The sequence below is a fragment of the Rhea americana genome, unplaced genomic scaffold (genome assembly GCF_003343005.1).
Source record: "Rhea americana isolate MKP2758 unplaced genomic scaffold, rheAme1 scaffold_253, whole genome shotgun sequence".
Classification (NCBI taxonomy): Eukaryota; Metazoa; Chordata; class Aves; order Rheiformes; family Rheidae; genus Rhea; species Rhea americana.
The window spans coordinates 630,025-646,377 of record NW_028186372.1 but is presented as its reverse complement, the minus strand read 5'-3'; the positions used below and the strand labels follow the sequence as shown (position 1 = coordinate 646,377).

General features: G+C 35.2%; 1 protein-coding gene across 1 annotated transcript in view; it reads left to right on the top strand.

Moving 5' to 3' along the window:
- ATP11B (ATPase phospholipid transporting 11B (putative)) overlaps positions 1-16,353 on the top strand; it is an 85,255-nt gene that overhangs the window by 50,831 nt on the left and 18,071 nt on the right. Inside the window, exons 13-26 of the mRNA XM_085307108.1 lie at positions 1,935-2,132; positions 2,428-2,586; positions 2,870-3,042; positions 3,451-3,519; positions 4,549-4,622; positions 4,709-4,812; positions 4,948-5,129; positions 5,823-6,026; positions 6,271-6,424; positions 9,613-9,715; positions 11,107-11,252; positions 12,425-12,484; positions 13,358-13,485; positions 14,251-14,389. Coding sequence (XP_085163234.1) covers positions 1,935-2,132; positions 2,428-2,586; positions 2,870-3,042; positions 3,451-3,519; positions 4,549-4,622; positions 4,709-4,812; positions 4,948-5,129; positions 5,823-6,026; positions 6,271-6,424; positions 9,613-9,715; positions 11,107-11,252; positions 12,425-12,484; positions 13,358-13,485; positions 14,251-14,389 — 1,893 coding nt within the window. The remainder of the gene's footprint in view (positions 1-1,934; positions 2,133-2,427; positions 2,587-2,869; positions 3,043-3,450; positions 3,520-4,548; positions 4,623-4,708; positions 4,813-4,947; positions 5,130-5,822; positions 6,027-6,270; positions 6,425-9,612; positions 9,716-11,106; positions 11,253-12,424; positions 12,485-13,357; positions 13,486-14,250; positions 14,390-16,353) is intronic.

Below are 16,353 nucleotides of genomic sequence, written 5' to 3'. Positions count from 1 at the left end.
TTTTTGTTCGGGGCGTATTTCTGAGTCTGTGTTCTGCTTATAGATGTTGTTCATTTGGGTGCCTATGTCATTCTTTAAATGCAAAGTGGAGGAGAACGACTGTTCTTGTGGACGTTCTGTTGTAATGATTTCATAGTTCAGGCATTTCGGACATTCTGTTATGTTGAGCTTGTTCAGACAATTTTTTAAGGCTGTAATTTTACTCAAGCACCTTCTTGCCTCCTCACTTTTCTGTAGAGATTGGAAAGATTCTTTGAAGTATTCTTAGGAGTCTGCAGTTCTGAGAAGTGTATCTTCTTTTGTTAAATGTATTCATTCTGTATTTTTCTATATTCTCTTAGTTTTAAATTTCTGATTTCTGTATGAGTTTTAAATTTCTGATTTCTATATGAGTGTACCTTCTTCCAAAGCAGTTCAGGAGCTGAATGATGCTAATGCTGAAAAGTTGAGGGGAATTTTTCAAAACACAGGAGTCAGGCATCCAGTTTTCACATGTCAGATTTCGATCACGTCTGTATCTCCCACGATTCGAGAGTTGAATGTGCTTACTAGTTGGCATCGATGCTAAAATTTCAAATTCCAAGTTAAGAGAGTTCTTTCTTACTTCATGAGCAGAGTGAAACTTACTGTTGGTCCAAAGTGATTCAGGAGGAAAAGCAAAAGTAATTGGAGAATTTCTTTTATTCAAGGACAATTAAGTTTTGGGTTTTGTTTATTTTTTTCTATAATATACAACTTTAACTTTTCATGTTTTATTTTAAATTCTTACTAATTCAAGTTATCAATACAGTTACCAAAAACTTTTCAGTGTACTTGCACTTGCATAGTTTTCAAATTACATGTGTAGTAACTCTCTCTTTTAGTACCTGCACATATTTAAAACATTTTCAACTATTTGAAGTGGTCAATTAAGTAAATGCTTGCTGCTTTTTAATTTGAAGTAGTTTCTGTCAAAGTTGGAGTAACATGCTGAGCCTTTTCAGTTCGGAAAACAAGCAGCATAAGTATTTACTCAATCATTCCATCCTCTCACCTTGGTCTTCAGGAGCCGTATTTACTGTATTCGTCCGCAGTCGGTTTTGCATTTCTCAGTATACAGCCTGTATTTAATACGCTGTCTTTGTTCATCCATCCTGTCTCTTGCAGCGTACTGCTTACTGTACAGTTCTTGAAAAAGCTAGCTAACTTTAGTTGTTGTCGCTTCTCAGTATATCTTCTCTTATTTGAATTACTGCCATCGGTCGTCATCTGTCTTGTCTGCTTCAATTTTGAAGATCTCATAAGGCACTGAACGTCCTAAGTTTTTGTAAGACGCTTTAATCAATGGTATTGGTTTTTATTAAGTAATTATAACAACACTCCATAATTGGGAGGAACAAACATTGTTTAGCTCCGCAGTCTGACTGCTTTATATTCCACTTCCTCAGAATGTTTTCTTACACCAGTATCTGGTGAAGTTGAAAGATATGTTCCAGTTTTCATGTCTCAGATCTCCTTTGTTCAGTATTTGCATRTTGGTAGTTTTCCCAAAATGCAACTTAAATACTGAGTTTGGTGGGCAGATTAAAAAGAGAGACTTTCAAAGAGGCTGTAAGATTGTATTTTAGAGTTGAAGCTGTCATACCTAATAAAGAGAAATTTCTATCATCATTTACATAGTTGTTTACCTAAATGTTTAATGAACTTGAGAACCGAAACATCCAGTCATAGTTTAAGTCAGTCTTCTTGCATCGGTCTGAAGACAGATTACTGAGGCAGCTTGGAAATGCCTGTATTGTGGCTGTATGTGTTGTATCTCTTATGTATACATGAGACTTCAGACTCCTCCAGCTCTATTAGTTTGTTATTTTTCATACATACTGAAATATACTTAAGTAACCATGTTTAACCTGATCATTGCAGTAATCTTTACGTTTTTTTTTTTTCTCTCGTAGATTCTGAGATTTATTTCAGATTTTCTTGCTTTTCTGGTACTGTACAATTTTATTATACCTATTTCACTTTATGTGACTGTTGAGATGCAGAAATTTCTTGGATCTTTCTTTATTGGCTGGGATCTTGACCTCTACCATGAAGAAACAAACCAGAGAGCACAAGTGAATACTTCAGACCTCAATGAAGAGTTGGGGCAGGTAGAAAAAAAAATATGTAATCTCTCCTTTTTTTTATATGCTATTTTACTTTTTTAATATCAATCATTATTACAGACTTCTTATTGATTCTGCTTTGATAACTTGATTAATTTGAAAGTAAGGTATAAACATTTTATTTCTCGGCAAAAATTAAAATTAAGTTCTCATACATGGCCAAAAAAAAAGAGAGTATGTGATAGAGACAATGAGTTGAGATTTCTTATCTTGTGGAAAGCGTATATAATTCCAAACTTCTTTTTTTGTTTGGTTGTTTTTTTGTTTTATTCTGCAATAGATAGAGTATGTGTTTACAGACAAAACTGGTACATTAACTGAAAATGAGATGCAGTTTCGTGAGTGCTCCATTAATGGCATAAAGTACCAAGAGATCAATGGGAAACTAACTCCAGAGGGACTGTCTGAAGATTCTCCAGATGGAAATAGGCACAGTTTGGTAAGATTTTTTTTTCCATGCTCTCCCCTTAGACTTTCTAGATAACAAATACTTTATGTCAAAGAAGTAGTCTTTAGATGTTTGCATTAAAGAATAAAATTTTCAGAGTGGATTGAAGCTATTAACTGTTACTGAACAAATGATTTATATTAAATAGATAGAAATGTGATTTTTTTAAAACATGCAATACTTACAGAACAAGATGTTTTTACTTAAAAATGTAATATGTATTCAAACCTAGAATAATATCAAAATGTTACAAATAACGTTCTGTTTTGTATAGGTGAAAGAGGAAGAGCTCTTCTTGAAAGCAGTTTGTCTTTGTCATACAGTGCAGATTAATGCAGATCAAACAGATGGTGCTGATGGTCCCTGGCATGCCAATGGAATACTATCCCCATTGGAATATTATGCTTCTTCACCAGATGAGAAAGCTTTAGTTGAAGCTGCAAGCCGGTGAGTTTTAATGCTCAAATAATGGAATGTAGGAATTCCTCCTAGGGCAGACAATTTGTTCTAAAGACAATCTGAAAAACTGTATCAAAAGTTTGTAACACCCAAGGCCTGGCAATAACACCTTGCTATGAAAAGGTACAAAGAATTAAATAATGTGAAAMCTTGATATATTATCAAGAGTTTACAAATATTTATGAAAATATTTGTAAAATTAAACTGGGAAAAATACATTGCTATTAAAAATACTGTAGAAAGTGGGCATTCTTTGTTTGTTTGTTTGTTTTTCCTAGAAATATACAGCAGTAGKAGGGTATAAGGGTCCTTTTCCTTTGCATCCAATAACATCAGATGAAGAGATACTAGATCTAAAGTGCCAATCAAATGTCTGTTTTGTTTTCTTTCTTTTAGAGTTGGAGTAGTCTTCACTGGAACTAGTGGGGACACTATGGAAGTAAAAAGTCTTGGAAAACCAGAAAGGTATTCACTTATTCTTTCCTTCTTTTGAATGACAAAACAATAATGGAAATTATAATAATGTTCTCTATTTAATCTTCTCCGTTCAAAAAACGGAAAAAAAACAAAACCAAGAAAAACCCACTTGCCTTTTCCAGAAGTCTTCTGTTTTTAATAATTTTCCTTTGATATCTTCAAGACAGCTTATATCTTACTCCTTACCAAATGGGATTGAAATGCAAGAATTTTATGTGCGAGTTACTTTGTATAGGTGTGTATATATAACAGTTTATGTCTCTGTGCATCCCTCAGAGGTTGAGGCTGTGCTGGAGTTGGGGAATTGCATTGTTTGTTCAAGCTTTAGTTTGTGGTTTCAGCTCTAGAAGTTCCCAGAATCAGCTGTGCTGACAGCTATCACACATGAATAATCCAATAATTTGTATTTGTCTAAAATAAGTAGAAACATTGTCTACGTTAAAGATATTTATAACATAAGTAGAAATGTTATCTCTACAGTACGTCATAGCATCTTTTCTCCATTTGATTTATGTCAGTTAATTGTCAGTTCTTCAAACTTAACTACCTCAAATTAGTTTTCCAAACTAGTGTTTGGTATTTTTTTTTTTTTTTTAAGGTCCAATTGTCAGGGATAGTACAATCTTTTTTGACTGTGTAGATTGTTTGACCTTTAGAAAATAAAATACAGTTTCCGAGTTATACTTGAAATAATGATAAAAGGATAAAAGAATAGTTAGGAGCTGATAGTAATCTCCAGATGTAAAGCTAGTGTTCAGGAATCAAAAATCTTATTGGTAGAAGAACCTTTATCCTTTGGGATAGAACTTTGTGTATATGAAGTATATATAAAGTGTTGAAAAGCAATTAATTGCAGAAACATAGATAACAGTGACTTTAACTGGTAGTATTACTTTTAGAGTTTCTATRCAAAAATAACTGTGGGGTCACTGTGTGTTTATAAGTAACTCTCTCTGAAAATTYATTTCTAAAAATGGTTTCTCCCCCTTCCCTCTTTTATTAAAACAAAAAATAAAGGTACAAATTGCTTCATGTTTTGGAATTTGATCCGAATCGCAGACGAATGAGTGTCATTGTAGAGAGTCCTTCAGGTAAGAGATCAGAAGTTGCCCAAGCTACAGATGATAACTTCTTAAATAATATGTATTCTTAATTTTCATTCTATTTTACTTGATAGGGGAAAAGCTTTTATTCACAAAGGGAGCAGAATCTTCCATTCTTCCTCGTAGTAAGAGTGGAGAAATAGACAAAACAAGGATACATGTGGATGAATTTGCCTTGGTAAGTGTAGGCATCTGTCCAGCTGGTTGCAAGAAGGTTCTTCTGGTGCATATTCTGAGACATGAAGTGAACAAATATCTTCTTGTTAGATCAGAATCTAGTCTACTCTGAATGTAGTCTTTTATTTCCTCACAGAAAGGACTAAGAACTTTGTGCATAGCCTACAGAAGATTCACACCTGAGGAGTATCAAGAAATTGGCAAACGCCTTCATGAGGCCAGAACTGCCTTACAGCAGCGGGAAGAAAAATTAGCAGATGTGTTCAACTTCATAGAAAGGGATCTGGAATTGCTTGGGGCTACAGGAGTAGAAGACAAGTATGCGATGGAATTTCTACCAACTACATTTGAAAAACAGAGCAAGTTTAGGATTTATTACTGCCTTATGATATGTGCCATGAAAAAATGTCCAGCCATCCCCAGAAGTTCTATGCTATTTGTTTAGTATGTTTACCACTACTTTTGGATCGAGAAGCCTTCAAATGCATGTTGTACCAATTGATTTTGGCATAATAACAATGACATGCCGGGTACTTCACAGGAAGAGATGTCCTTCATCATAACGTACATGAAACAAAGTCGGGATAATTTCACTGAATATTAAGGGTAATAGCTAATTCCTTGGGAGAACTTCGGTACATAGCTACTTTAGAAATCATTCTACTTGTGTAATGTGTATCCTGCAAGTTGGAGAGTGTATTGTATGCTGGAATGCTAGATTTTTTTTCCATATATCACAACAGATGGTAATTCTTATGGACTGTTTTGAAGCTTYTCAAGTGCAGTGATGTTGCCTAATTTAAATAGAGACATTCTTATTACAAGTTTTGAATTGCTTTGCTTAGCAGAACTGAACTTCAGGTTTTGTTTCATCGAAACCTTCGTTATATTGGCGGTAACAGAATATGTCTTAGATAATCATGGCAGTGGTGCTGTTACARTGTGAGAAGGATTTTTTTTTCTTTCTTTTTTAAATGTTCTTTTGGTTATGTAAGATTTTCCTGTTTCTAGACTGCAGGAGAAAGTTCAAGAAACTATTGAAGCACTCAGACTGGCTGGTATCAAAGTATGGGTACTCACTGGAGATAAGCATGAAACCGCTGTTAGTGTCAGTTTGTCRTGTGGACACTTTCATAGGACCATGAACATCCTTGAACTTGTACAGCACAAATCAGACAGTACATGCGCAGAGCAACTGAGGCAGCTAGCCAAGAGGTAAAATACCAGATGTCACTATCTCAGTGATTATCTAAATTTGCTTTTCTTTTAATGTCAAATTTTATGACAATCATTTTGATTTATGTGCCAAACAGCTGAATTTACTTTGATTTTAATAGACTTCAAGAAGCAGGCTGTCTAACAGGCTTCCCTCTCTGCTTATTATGAGCAACTGCATAATTTGTAGCAAAACTGAAATTTTTCCYTCCCGCCAATACAAAACCTTCTTGTCCCTGAATAGAATAAAAGAAGACCATGTTATCCAGCATGGACTGGTTGTGGATGGGACCAGCCTCTCTCTCGCACTCAGGGAACATGAAAAACTGTTCATGGAAGTTTGTAAAAACTGTTCTGCAGTGTTGTGCTGTCGCATGGCACCTCTTCAGAAAGCAAAGGTAAGTGAGGATATAGTCAGAATTGTCCTATGAGTATTTTTAGCTTGATTTCGAAAAGAGACAAGGATCTCTGCAAATGCTTTGTCCATTTGCCTGGCCTTTTTTTTTTTTTTTTTTGGCTTTTGCATAACTGAATTGTTAAATTCAGTTGAACTGGAGGAATTTGCCCTTAAACTAAGAAGGCTAACTTGCTACATGCTTTTATAAAAATTTGTAAATAGTTTCAAAATATGCCACCGCCATTTATTATTCTTGTAATTTCCTTTGCATGAAGTAACCTTTTGGTAAAATAAAASTACTACAAGAATGAGTTAGATTTTTGCCACTTTTTCCTTCTGGAGTGGAAGAAAGGAGAAATGAATTTGATTGAGATGGTGAGATCATCATAACTTGAGATGATGAGATCATCATAACATGATTGCATTGTTTCAAGTCACTGGTTAACATACGACAACCTCTGTATCCACGATCAGATTGTTTTCTGTAAATATCCTCTCTCTGGTTTTAAATGCTGTCTTTTTGTTATACATATCTGTAAATGTAGAGAAAAACASCACGTAATCTGATGCAAGTGTTTACATAGATTTGTATTTTCAGCAGGGAGAAGAGAAGGAAGCATCATTTTAGCCTATGTATCGGTGTAATAWATATGTAGGCTTTTTTAGTTATTTGCTCAGCTGCAATGCATTCCACATCATTGGTGCCCTTCAGATCCTGTCAAGTAGCATTTTCTGGCCACTTATGAAAATCAAGTTCTGATGTCCATCTGCTACAGATCTATGAATGTGTAGGTTCCTCTCTGGCCAGAGTTGGGAATGTCTTCAGAATTGCTATTTTTCTTGCTTTGCTTTAGCCTCTGAATGAACTCTTTGGCTTGTTAATGTAATTATTTACAACAGACTAGTAGRCTCTGGAAGAGACTCTTGCATAGCTTATTGCAAAGTGGGTCTCAAGCAGATGAAAATGGTTGAGGGTCTTTCGCTCTTCCTACTTCCAAGGGTTGGCCCAATTTTTAATCCACTTTTTAAAATCACTTCATTATAAAACTGTTCAGGTATTTACAGAAACTAATTTTTTACTAAGTTTTATAAAACATTAAAAGGAAGTTCCTTGTAACTACTTAGAGAAAAGTGGCTTTCCTGATGAGCGTCCACTTTGCTTCAGCTAGAATTTGTACTGTCTCCTGTGTCTCTTTAAAGTGGAGTTATTTGAATTTGTAGTTCTTATATGAAGTTGTGTGTGTGTGTTTTCTTAATTTGTCATCGAATCCTATCAGTAATGTGTTTTGTACTGCTAAATTTAGCAGATAGCAGCTAGCAATGCTCTCTCTAATTCTTATCCTACCCAACAGATAAGTTCTATTATTTCCTGTATTTTGCCATGATTTGCAGTAAAACCAAATTTTCATGACAGTGAATTTTTAATTTTTAAAGCTGAAGTGTATAAATTACTGAGACAAATACCATATAACATGGAAGGGGTTGAGTGGAGAAGGAAGTGTGTGGCAGTTTGTTCTTTTGCTAGAGATAAAATTTTTAAGGTTTATTCCATGGTTAAGCTGGAAGTCAGCTTAATGTTTCCATCTCTTCTCCTTCTCCYTCCTTTTTTTTTCCCCAGTGTTARTGTATGTTAGTATATGGCCAGCAGTCTCACTAGCTGTGTGTATATTTTTCAAATATTTCATGGCTCTRATGCCTTTTTAAACATTTTTCATGTAAGTCATTCAGAGCTGCTACTAACTGCTGCTAGTAAAATTTGCCAGAGGATTTGTCCTGACCTTTTGGCGTAGATGTGTGTCTGTCTAAATGACCAGAGTCTTCAGTCTCTAATGAGGACTGATCTGGGTGACACACTGCAGTTCTGCTACCTTTTTTTAAGGCTGCTTGCTAAGATCTGATGTTAGATATACTTGAAATAATTACTCCTTGGGAATGGAGAACCTTTAAACTTGGATATCAATACCTGCAATTAGGAAATGTATTCCCACAGGAAGGAGGATTTCTCTGAACTGTGGCTGTGTTTAATCGCTGTTGTATTCCTCGTGTATATTCTGTGAGGCAAGTTACCACTCCCGAGTCAAGGCACTGACACTGCTAGCTAGCTCTCAATTATTTGAATGTAGTTGGTTGTGTCTGTCTACTGCATGCAGATGTTGCTGTGTTTGTGTTTCCCCTGTATGCTTTCTGGCATATCGGAGAAACGCACGGTATCTTTTTGGTAATAAATTTTTCATGTTTTTCAGAAAGCCTTTTGAAACTTCATTCAGCACCTTCACTTCTGTAGCCCATTTTTGATTGGATTCATGAAGCTTATACCTTTAGATAGAGCTGTCTATCTTGTCAGGAAGGCTAATTACTAACTTTCCTTAACCAAATACCTAATTTAATGAATTCCTCTCCATTTAGAATATTGCTGGCACTCACGTTAAGGGTCTCTTTCCTATCTGGGAGCAGCAGGGTCGCACTACTCTTCTGGGGATTCTAGAGCCTGGAAATGTGTTTTCATCTTTCTGTCATTTCTTCTTCTGATACTTTGCAGTACCTCATTGGGAATATCCATTGGTGATAATGAAGTTGCTTTAAAAAAAAGAGAAGATGTTTTCCTTAACACTATATATTGTTCTCTGAGTTAGCTTTTTTTCTTCCTTGCCCCCAAACCTCTCTTTTGCACTGATTAGTCTCTAATGGTCTAGATGTTCATGTAATAAACTTGTTCTCAAGAGTGTATGTTTTCACTTGTACTGCTGAATAAGGGTTTTCTTCTGTGAACTTGACTATGTGTAATACAGAAAATATGATGCAAGCAGTCTGATGAAGGGGATTAAATCTTGGATTACTCCCTAATTAAATTTTCTGTTCCAACCTTTATTTGCATTTTCTGTATTATAAACCAACAAATTAAGGGTTATGAAACAAAACGTAAATATGTGGGAGTTTTATTTATGCCAAAGAAGCAGATTTAATATTTAAATAAGACTTGTGCTCCAAAGCAAACAATTTATCTAAAGGAGCTGTGAATTTGCACATGTGAAATGCCAAAGATCCTTCTCATTCAGGAGTGCCCATTCCTAAAATGTAATAATTACATTTACTGGCAGGTAAGTTACTAAGATACTCAGGAATTAGTGGCGTGGTCTGTAGCTAGTGTATCTGTCTAATTCTAAAAACTTCTGCCTTTTTTTTTCCCAGGTAGTGCGACTGTTAAAAACCTCTCCAGAGAAACCTATAACATTAGCGATCGGTGATGGTGCTAATGATGTGAGCATGATACAAGAAGCACATGTTGGCATAGGTAACTTTTGTCAGAAGAAAAAAAGATAAATAAGATGCGGTTTTTAGTGGACAGTTAAATCATGAATAGTCTTAATCCAAACATGTATTTATAAACAGATAAACTTAACATTATTGTATCTCTGAGTGACAGGGCATTAATCTGAGTTACCTTTTGTAGCCTAACTCTAGTGAAATTTAAAATGCAAAGGGTGCTTGCTTTTGGAAGTTTTATGATTGTTACATAGCTGACCAGTGTTCAGAGGCTCTGCTTATTACTGTCTTAAGAGCAGAAAAGGCTTTCTTTAACCAGAATCTCAGAAGTGCTCAACATGAAAAATTGGTAACTTCTTTATATTTATTTTCTGCTGAGTTACATAACTCAGGTGCAAAACACAAAATATATATGGCTGAATTGGAAACTCATCACCAGTATAGTTTTGGTATTTCTGTTGCATGCTTTTCTTTGGATGATGCTTGCAAAAATGGTTAGTGGTGGAGGAATCTTTTATAAGGTATTAGTACTTTAAGGTTATTCAGTCKGTCGCCCTTTATGTGATTAAAGAGGTGTATGTAATGGCTAGTTGTGGTCCTGATTTTGAAGACTATGGATACAGCCTGCTTGAGGAAGTTACAAACCAATAGCAGATGCTGCTTTATCATACAGTTTATCGACTAACTGAGACTTACTAAGAATACAATTATCCAAGTTCCAGCTGTGGTTTGTAGCATGTCAGGTATTGCATATACTTTGGCCAGAAATAGTAGATCTTTGCTATGGAGGCTGCTGGGGGACCTTTAGACTACTCTTTTCAAAAGCAAGCAGTACTTTTGAATGTCTGGTTTTCGGGAATCCCAAGCTACATATCTTCTGTAAAAGGGCATTTTGTGTTCTCTGCATAATCTTACACTAATCTTAATAGATTTTAGAAATGAATTTGATAYGTGTTCAGTTGTGACAGATGAAGTGCATTGTCTGTCAAGAACTGCAATTAAGTAAATTGGTACTGTAAGCATTTATCTCATTCTGCTGTTGAATATAGATTATGTTTTTCCCCATATAGTACTGTGAGAAAAACCTCTCTAAGACAGAATGTATTAATCAAATTGAAGGATCAGTAATGGTTTGCATGTCTTTATTGAGAAGTTTGGTATTTATCTTGACTTCATATGGATATTATTTCTGTGTCTTCCTAAATCTTTTCCTAAGCAAGCATAGAAATATGCTACTTTTTTTGCATCAGCATTACAGAAACAATTTTCCTTGGTTGTGTCAGAAACAATGTCTTGAAGTTGCTGAAGACTTTATGATGTTGAACTGCACAAAAACATAAATGTATTTTTCAAATATGTTTGTTAAACTTCCATTTTGCTAGTATTTAATCTGTGTTTCTTGTTCCYCAAATATTACAGGAATCATGGGTAAGGAAGGAAGACAAGCTGTAAGAAACAGTGACTATGCAATAGCACGGTTTAAATTCCTCTCCAAGCTGCTTTTTGTTCATGGCCACTTTTACTATATTAGAATAGCAACCCTTGTACAGTACTTTTTTTATAAGGTAAGTCTAAAAAAAAAAAAAAAAAAAAAAAAAAAAAAAACTTTTTCCCAGCAAGAAGTTTATTTCTGATTTAATGTTTTCCTTGGGAATGAGTTAACGTCTTCTGTGCTAATTAACGTGCGTTCTGGTGTTGATATTTTTACAACAGAGTATAGTAGCTTAACTATGAAACTGCTTTAGTACTTAAAAATAGGTTTTAAATACCACAGTGGAGTTCATGTAGGCTGATAAGCAGTCATTGTTTGCTGTCTGAAAGCAGCGTTACTAGCTTGAAATTTAGCGTGTTCTTTAGCGAGATGTTAAAGTACAGCTGCTAGCCTTTTCTTCTGTTCATTGATTTTTAAAATTAACTATACTCTCTAGTCTATCTTAAAAGGGAGAAGGAACACAGAAAATAGTTGAGGGAGTTAAGGGCATGCAGAGAGCATGTAGGGCAAGAGCATGCTCTTTGCCCATAGGCATACTATGCCTTAAGACACTTAAGGGTCTGAGCTTTGACTTCAGAGGTCCTGAGGTGAAACACTGCAAGGGAAGCAAGCACCAGAGACTGAGTTCTCAGGGTGCCCACAGAACAGCAGGAGGCTACAGGCATGGAACAGCAGAGTAAGCTTGTTGATAATTTCTTTTTCTTGATTATCAGATGTGATATGAAGTCAGAATTCACTATCGCGCTTGAAATTAATCTCCGATTTTAGCACTGACTGCCTAGCCTGTTTTTGTCTTCTGTTGTTCGTTTTCATTTAAATATAAAAACTTGGCTTTGAATTTTGATTTTGTTTTGTATTTTCCCTCACGTAAGTAGGGCACAGACTTTCTCGGATAAAATACGGAAACTTTTCAAAGAAAACTATTGAATGCTCCTAAGATACTGAATAGGAAATAGAGGGATTTTTTCCTCCTTTGGGACTTCCTGCATGCGTTTTTTTATTCATATAATGAGACGTGTTTATCAAGCACATACATGATTAAACTGAAATGTTTTAGAATCTTTGTTGCAAAGGAGAAACAAAATATGCTCTTCAGAAAGCGTTATTGCTTCACCTTGCCAATTAAAATGATGACATACCTTATCTCTCCCTGTGTATTTTTGCCTACTTGTTAGAGTTGGTAATTTCTTTCAGGGTTGTAAAGCAGATACTAGAGGACTAATTATTTCACTTCTTGGTTTGCAGAATGTGTGCTTTATTACACCACAATTTTTGTATCAGTTCTTCTGTTTGTTTTCACAACAAGTAAGTATTGGATGCTTTACTTCTTGGTAAACTTTTGTAGGATCACTAGAAAAATGGGGAGAAAACAGTGAATTATTGTTCTTCCTCTCTTCAAAAGCAAATGTATTCACTGACTTTTCCACATCTGTACTATTATTACTAATGAGTGAGTTTATTAGCGGATTTGTACAGATGGAATCCTAAAAGTGCAATTTTAAGTTATTACTGTGTATTAATCAGTAAATAGGTGCCCTGAAGCTCTTTCAAAAGTACAAAACCATGTAGGTTTTAAAATGACCCTTAAATATTTTTGTTCCAAAAGGGAATCTTTATTTGGCCAGTCTCTTTTCCTCCAGAGAAACTATGAATTGGTAGTGCAATTTACTGGTTGTTTTGGCCTATATTTTTCAAGATTGCTTGACCAACTACTGGCCTTCTGTTTCCCATGTTTAAGTAAATACAACCATAATTAGTGTATAATTATACTGCATTTGATGCATATAACTTTTTACTCAGCTGCTTTCCTGGGGAGCAGAAGGAAGTCTTGTGCTCCACGGTACAGTTAAATTTGAAAGACCTACAAAATTTAAGTCTGTCTGCATACTTTCCACTTGCTATTGGCAAATTTCTGCGTGGAAGGGGTGGCTGTGTAGAAACCAGATAGATGTTACATTTGGCAAGTATCTAGCTTCATTTTCAAAATTTGATGGCTTGTGTAATTGACAACAGAAAATATAACCTACCTAGTAATATTTTATATTAGTATAGCTCTTTCTCTACTTAGTAAACTCACATAATTAGTTGTTTGTTGTTACTATCAGTATGCTAAAGAAAGCTATTGTGTATTTTTTAAAATCTTTACTTACAACACTCAATCTTTGTTTCCCTTTGCAGACACTCTATGACAGTGTATACCTGACTTTGTACAATATTTGTTTCACTTCCTTGCCTGTCCTCATCTACAGTCTTTTTGAACAGCACGTGCATCCGCATATATTACAGAGTAAACCTGTGCTCTATCGGTATGTATATCCTATCTGTATTGCCCCAATAGCACATCATTTAGAAGATTAGTGGCGTCTGCAGAAGTCTGAACTTGCTAATATACATTCCTACAGTATCAGTATCTGTAATTTGTACAGTTTTTGTTAACTGTAACTTCCTCTCAGGGGAGGAAGAACTGCAGTTACATAGTTTTCATCCCCAAAGCTATTTCAAATCAGGAATTTGAGAAGCATCTTTTTAAGCAGTTATGTTAAGACTGGAAAAGAATTGAGCACTTGGCTTATGTGATTTGTAACCCATTACGTGTAGGGGTTGGAAGTCACTCAGGCATAAAAAATGAAAAACTTGGACACTGGTTAGGTGAATCACAGCAAGAATGCTTTACTAAACAGAGAAGTGGTTTTCTGTAGAATTAGATGTCCTCCCAGTGGCAGAATATTGCACTGCATACTGTTTATTGGAGAAAGAAGTATATATTTTTCAAAATTATTTTTAACTCTTAGATGTCTTTTATTTTGTCATCCCCCTCCGACTCTCTCCCCCCTACCCCCCAATGGTATTTTAAGCAGAACAGAGGTGAAAATGTTAGGAGAATCTGGCCTTTTGTTCATCTTGTAATTCTACCTCGAGAGAGAGGAATTCCAGTTCTTGCTATTCTGACCTCGACTTGTTCAGCACAGTGAAAAATTGCATTTATGCAAGCAGTAGTATTTGTACAAAGTCAATAGCTGATGGATTATATAAAGACAATCTGAAATCTGAAATCTGTTTTATTTCTGCAGAGACATCAGTAAAAATGCCCATCTAGGGTTTAAACCATTTCTTTATTGGACCATTTTGGGCTTCTTTCATGCATTTGTTTTCTTTTATGGCTCGTATCTTCTAATGGGAGAAGACACTTCTCTGCTGGGAAATGGCCAGGTAAAATATCATATGAATTACACCACTACTGTATTTTGTGGTTAATTTTTTTTATTTAATGAATTTCACAAAATCCTGTTGTGTTAGATAACTCAAAATTATTCATAAAGTATTTTACTAAATTTTTCGATTTTACGGACTAAGAAATATCAAAGAGGCTTTGCAATTATTTGTTTTAGCTCTCAGAACATTTCTGTAAAGTGAGGAAACTGAGTGGGGAAGAATGTGATAAATTAATGTTCGAATGTTACTCTTGCAAAACTTGTGATGTAGAACTTTCACATTCCAGTTAGCACAGATCTTCTAATTTTTTTAAAAATGTAAATCACAGCTATCAATACAACATTACATCTCTGTTTTCCTGCTCTATTGAGTTTTTGTTTCTTTTGATTATAAGAAAGACCTTCTGTTGTAAGAAAGCAGGTATCCACAAAGACCAGTTCTTTCTAGATAATGTGTTATGGTTGTCTTAAATTTTGTTTTAATTTGTTTTGTTTACTTTGTTGCCAAAATCGGATCTCATTACTATTCAGATGAGCATTTGTATTCATTCAAAACTCATTTTGAGTTGGACTTAAAACCTGATTGCAATGTCAAATACTGGCTTCTCTTGAGCACTCATTGTAAATTTTGGCACCTTCAGCAGTGTTAAAGCTTCTCCTGAAAATGCATTATTTAATTACTAAGAATTTTTGCAAATCAGTTGCAAAAATTAGTTGCTTTTAAATTATGCTTTTTAGTTCACTGGGGGTTGTGGGGGACGTTTTGGTCATTTTGGTTTTAAGTATTTGATAATCTCATTAAATAAGTCATTGTTTTATTTGACCCTTTCTGTTTTAGAGAGGTGAAAGTTAAGAGGAAAAGTCATTTACAGAAAACAAAACTCAGGTGAATCTAGTACAAGTCTGCTTCCTCATTTCCCTGATTCTGAATTCCTTAACCCAGCTTAGAACAATTAGAGTCTGCTTTTCTCTCATAAAACCGTTTCAGCTGGTGATCCAGAATACATTCCTTATCTCATTATGTCGTTCTTACTGCCGACATGAAGTGCATGTCGTTCTCATGTAGCCCTCAGTAGGGTTGCGAGTTATGGCACTTCACCCCCAAAATGACCTCATTATGTCTTCATACTGGTCTCCTGGTGTGAGAGGATGCACCTGAGCTCAGGAGGTCTAGTAAGAAAAACGTTTCTGTATACTGGTGAACAGACGATGGTGAGACTTGTCAAGTGACTGAAGTCAGAGAGCATGTGAATTGGTGTTTAGYGTCCTTGCAGAGAAAGCAGCAGTAGGTGGGGGATGATGCAGCTGGCTAAAGTACCTGTTCCCTCATGAGATGTTTGATAAAAACATTAAGTTAGTTCTGCCTCAGCCTAAAATGTCTTTTATAATTCGTATAATAAATGTATGAATTTCCTCTGCTGCCATTTTTACAGGCTACGTGACTTTCTGGTTGAAATAATTGTGAATTGGTAATGGACTTTCAGTAGTATTTTAATGAAGTAACTTTACGCTGTGGATCAGTGCATTTTTGAGCACTTGTCAACTAAGTCAAAGCACTTTGGAATTGCTTAATAAACATCTACAAGGCAGAAAGAGACTTTTTATTTAGTAACAAATGTTTAGTTTGTTTTGTTTGTATTGTAGAAATCTAGACTAGAGTCTGTGTTAACGTAAATGCTAGGGAGGAGGTTTTGGTATACTTTCTTGTGTACATTAACCTCAAGATTCTTTAAATATAGAACAAGCATCCTAGATGAGAGCTTTCAGATGTCCTTTGGCTGTTCGTGGTTTTTGTAATGTGACATTGAGAAAAAAGAAACGAAACAAATCCTTAGAATTTATTTGGAGACATCCTCTACCTTCTCTGTGTTTGCTAGGAGATGGTTATTGGAACAAGTAGAGCTGTGTGTTGCAGTAAAATATCCATGGTCGATAATTYGCAATTCTAACATGTGCAAAAGT